This window comes from Limulus polyphemus, unplaced genomic scaffold (assembly GCF_000517525.1).
Source record: "Limulus polyphemus unplaced genomic scaffold, Limulus_polyphemus-2.1.2 Scaffold8145, whole genome shotgun sequence".
Classification (NCBI taxonomy): Eukaryota; Metazoa; Arthropoda; class Merostomata; order Xiphosura; family Limulidae; genus Limulus; species Limulus polyphemus.
In genome coordinates this window covers 8,045-12,806 of record NW_013673755.1, presented here as the reverse complement: position 1 = coordinate 12,806, position 4,762 = coordinate 8,045, and the positions used below count along the sequence as shown (strand labels likewise).

Here is a 4,762-nt window from a genome sequence, read left to right as displayed (position 1 = left end):
GCAGACCAGGACATTATCAACCACTACAAACTTCAACTTCAACAACCAGGACACAGGTCTAAGAAACGTGAAGAGTTGGAGACACCCACTTACACTACTTCTATGCCTTCCAATGCTAACATTGGTGGTCACTAAAGTGGAAGGTTAGCAAACACGTCCTCTAAATTTCCTCAGCAAAATATATAGTTTTGAAGAAGTAGCTAGTTTTAATCACTTTTTATTAATTCAGTTTATTTTTTAAGAGATGCATCATATTAAGTGAAAGTAATCGTATATTTAAAGAATTTTATAATTGATTAAAAGTTGCTGTTTCATGATTAGAGTATTCAATAAGCACAAAGTTTTATCTAGGATATAACATGGAAATGCAATTAGAATATATGCTAGTTATTAATGATGTAGTATTTTTTTTCACTACTTGAGTTTTAATTTTCATTAAGGATTTGTTTTTTACTTTTAAGACAATCTAAACTTCATGCATGAGACATGGATAGATGTGTAACATTGAAAAAGTACTTGCTGTACAAGGATTGTGTTTAACTCCAGTTTGTTCTATGATTTTAGTGTCATTATATATGAAAAAAGTATATTGTATAGTATTAAACTAGTATGTGTGTAAATTAATTATTTTTTTATTGATGATGACAAAAAATTCAAAATACTGATTTGCAGTATTTCATTAACATTGTTTTTGAATATGAGGTTTCACGGGTTATTGGCAAAAGTAAGTAATTTTTAGTCAATAGTATTTTTTACACGAGGCCTTCTTTAAAAAAAATTAAAATGATAACTTAAAATATAATATATATAGTAAACAGAACTTAATGTCAGTAAGTACAGTAGAAATATTAATAAAACCCCTATACAGTCACACTGATGCTGAAGTAAGAGTTTGAAAATAATATATTTCATTTTAAAATTACTTTAGAGAGCTACAAATATTTGTCATGAATTTTCATACAATAGTAATATCTATGTCCTTTAACATTTTTATAATTTTCATTAACTGCAATATATGGTCTTGCTGGAACAGTTATTTTCAATTTAATGTTAGTTACTTTGAAGTAAAGGTTTTGAATAATTTTTTGTTAAAAATAACATTGAAATTGTATGATACAAAAGGTTTGATTAGGGTAGTAAACATTTTATATTTAAACTATTCTTTAACTTGAATTTGCAATTTAAGATAAAACAGCATCAAAATCAGTCTTATAACATTTGAACATTAGAACAGGGTTCCTTATTATGCTAATTTAGATGTTAAACTTCTAGAATTTATAATCAGTAAACTAAAAATGAGTTGTGGGAGTTGTGATTGGCTGAATTAAATTATGTAATAAGTTTACTGAAAGCAAAATGCTAGAAATCCATACAAAATTTAAGTTATATTTTGGATTTTTTTATCAGAAAGTACTGTAAAACATTGTGATGCTTATTTTTGTTATTAAGTATTTTATATGAACATTAATGTTTCTTTTTATGAAAAACATTAAACTTATTGACAAAATTTTTCAAATTCATTTGTGTTTACTGTTATGAGGCTCATTTGGGATAGAATATTTTTTTCTAGCATTACTATTGTAATACATTTTTTTGTACAGTTCTATCACATTGTTTTTTGTATGTAGCTAAACTGATTAAGTAAACATTAAGTAGTGTTTGAAGAGGAAATGGTTATAACCAATACATGCTTTATTTTTTTATAAATCTACAATATAATTTATTTCATTTTGTCTCTTAATCTAATAAGTAGCTTATACTCATACTTCATTTTAATATTCTAGAATCATTATAAAAAAATAACAAGCATTCTTCTGTTAGGCATTCTTAATTAAGCAGGAGATATTTTTACAGTAGCATTCCTAATTCTGCAATCTTGAGGTTTGTGATTTTGTTTTGAGAGAATATAATTTTTTTCTTTCTAAATAATGTAGATGAATGTTGGAAATTTTGATACTCGTTGATTAGTAAGTTTGTAATTTAAAATAAAATTTTAAGAATGAAAACATTACAGAATTATATTGATTTTAAACATATGTATATTAAATATTAGTACTTATGTATTTAATTCATTCTTTATGTGGTATTAAAAAATCTTTATTTGATATTTTTTTACTTTACAATTGAAGAAGGAAGGGATGTGCAATTTTTTATTAAAATTGTGCTTGCCTTAAACATAGATTGCTGATAATTAGTTGTTATTTATATGCAGTAAATTTGATGCATAAGCAAATTTTTGACCATTTTTACTGTTCTTTAAGTATGATATTCCTGATAAAAAAAATCACATTTGACTGTTGATACTTTGAGTATATTTTTTATATCTTTCAAGTATTAGAGGCAGATTTGTGAAATTTTGTTGGGAAGTTCTATCCTGATTTGTTTGATTTCATCGAAAGTTTAACATTACCAGTTAATGAATGTAGTATGTAATTGCAGATTATTGCCTTCCAATGGCTCGGCAGTAAGTGCAGACACATGACACTAAAATCTGGGTTTTGATATCCATAGAACAGATAAATCATTGTATAGTTTTTGTGCTTAACAACAACCATTCCAAATCAGTTGGAGATTGAAAACAATAAAACTTGATATATTTTTATATAAGTCAGTAGTTGTTCTAAACTTCCTTTGATATTGAGGATATAAAAATGGTAAACATAAAGAAATGCCATATAAATAGGTGCTTAAATTAGATAATCTTTTTCAGATTTTTACAATTTTTAAAGATAGTAACATTTCCTCATTATTATGAAGTTAATTATTCTGTATTATATTTTGTATTAGCATGTATTGCAAAACGTTTCATTTGTATCAGTAATTTCAAATCATTCCTAGAACATATTCAGTTTATTATGATGATCTTAGATATTTGTACTTATTATATGATTAGTTTCTATCCATCATTAGAATGTTTCGTTTGCAACCGTGAATATTTCAAAATATTACTTCTACTCCCACCAAGTTAAGAAGGTCAATTCAACTAAAGTTGTCACATAAAAGAGGTATATATATATATATTCATCAGTAGAGTATGAAGAAAGAAGTTGAAGGATTATGTGTTTAAATAAGCAAACTAAAGAAAGCTCAGTATTATAACTAAGTAAAAGTGATTTATGTGCTGTTTTTATCTTTTCTTTTTTCTTACAAACATGAGTTTTTGTTTTTTTTATATCTTTTAAGCATATTTGATGATGCCATGATTCTAATTACTTTATGTACAAGGCATTACCTTTTGATTTTTCTAAATGTGTAATATTTTTATTGATTGCTTGTAATTTATATTAATAAAGTTTGACCAGTAATTAATTTGATGTCCTGAGAAACATTGTTATAATATTAATAATTTGAAATGTCTAAGTGTAGCAAATTTCTTTATAAATGGAAAAGCCATTATCCTTCAGCAGCATTCTAGGGATCCATTTAGACCCAAGATTTTACACTGGCAACTATATTATACTGTATAATGCTAGGTAGTTCATCATGACACACTGTAATTTTTGTGATGTAGAAAATCTTTTCTTGATTACCTTTATTACCAATGTGGGATTAAGTCAGGCACATTTTATTTCATTTGAAATTGTTTTACCACAGTATGCCTTTGATTCTTTTGATTTTCATTATAACCAGAAGATGGATTGGCTACTATTTTTTTAATCACAATTGTCAAGGGATTTAAGATATGATTGCTATATGGTTTTTCAAATTATTCACAATTTCATGTAGTTTGTTTAGATTTTTTATTTTCTGTTTAACTTATCTTCTTTGGCTTTTCAATTTGTCTCAATAACAATAAATTTTTTCAGGGGAATTTCCTTTAGTATTCATATACTTATCTCTTGAAACAGAATCTTTATCTCAAGATATTTGCTGTAAAGCCTTTCCTTTCTTAATAAAAGACAGTGCACTACGTTCTTCTGCCTTTTTGTGATTGGCATATTAGGATATGCATGAGATTACTCCAGTATATAAATTCTCACACACATTTCTTGGTCCATTATGTTTCAATAGGATTTTCTGGGTATCTCATCTTTGTTACTAGATGATTCATAACTAGGCATTATGGTTACTCATACTATCTATTTTGTTTCCATTAAAAACTCAACACTGCTTTGACTTATATGCTGGATTTTGATGTAATGATCCTGCATTGGGATGACTTATTTTCATTTGAAAATCTGTAATCTGATTCATCATATATTATTATCACTACACAAAATAGCTTCAGTAATTTCTTATAAACTTAGACCTTCAATGCATCATACTTAATAATCTGGTACAGTTATAGATTGCACAAAATCTGGTCTTGTATGAAATTAGAATATTCAGAAACTTTGAAACGAGGTTTTGATCTATAAAATTACCTGTTGTTTTCTGATAATTTTTCAGGAATTTGCCATTTTAATCGCAATTCTCACCCAGAAAACACTACATTAAAACTGAGGATATGGTACAAGAACACTAACAGCAGCTTTAAGACAGTCATCATCACAATAATAAGTGATGTCAGTAAGTCTAACAAGAATTCAAAGTACCATACATGGTCCAAAATAAACATTTGTAGTAACAGTTAACTAAAGCTTGTTTACAGTAATATGAAGTACTTTAAGCACTGTTAGAGGGACATTTTTTTCTTAATATTATACATCAAATTCCATTGTTTATAAGCAAGAGCATTTCTAATTATATTTCTTGAATTAACAGAAAACAAGTAGATCAATTGCTGGTGAGAATCAAAATATAATAATAATGTAATAAAATC

The 4,762-nt window shown here is 26.5% G+C and overlaps 1 protein-coding gene across 1 annotated transcript in view; it reads left to right on the top strand.

Annotated features, from left to right (window-relative positions):
- The window catches only part of LOC106475147 (chloride intracellular channel exc-4-like), a 13,280-nt gene extending 9,966 nt beyond the window's left edge, over positions 1 to 3,314 (top strand). The window contains exon 6 of the mRNA XM_022379341.1: positions 1 to 3,314. This exon is cut by the window's left edge and continues 1 nt beyond it. Within this exon, the coding sequence (XP_022235049.1) occupies positions 1 to 135 (135 nt within the window). The 3' untranslated portion in view covers positions 136 to 3,314.
- The last annotated feature ends 1,448 nt before the right edge of the window (positions 3,315 to 4,762 follow it).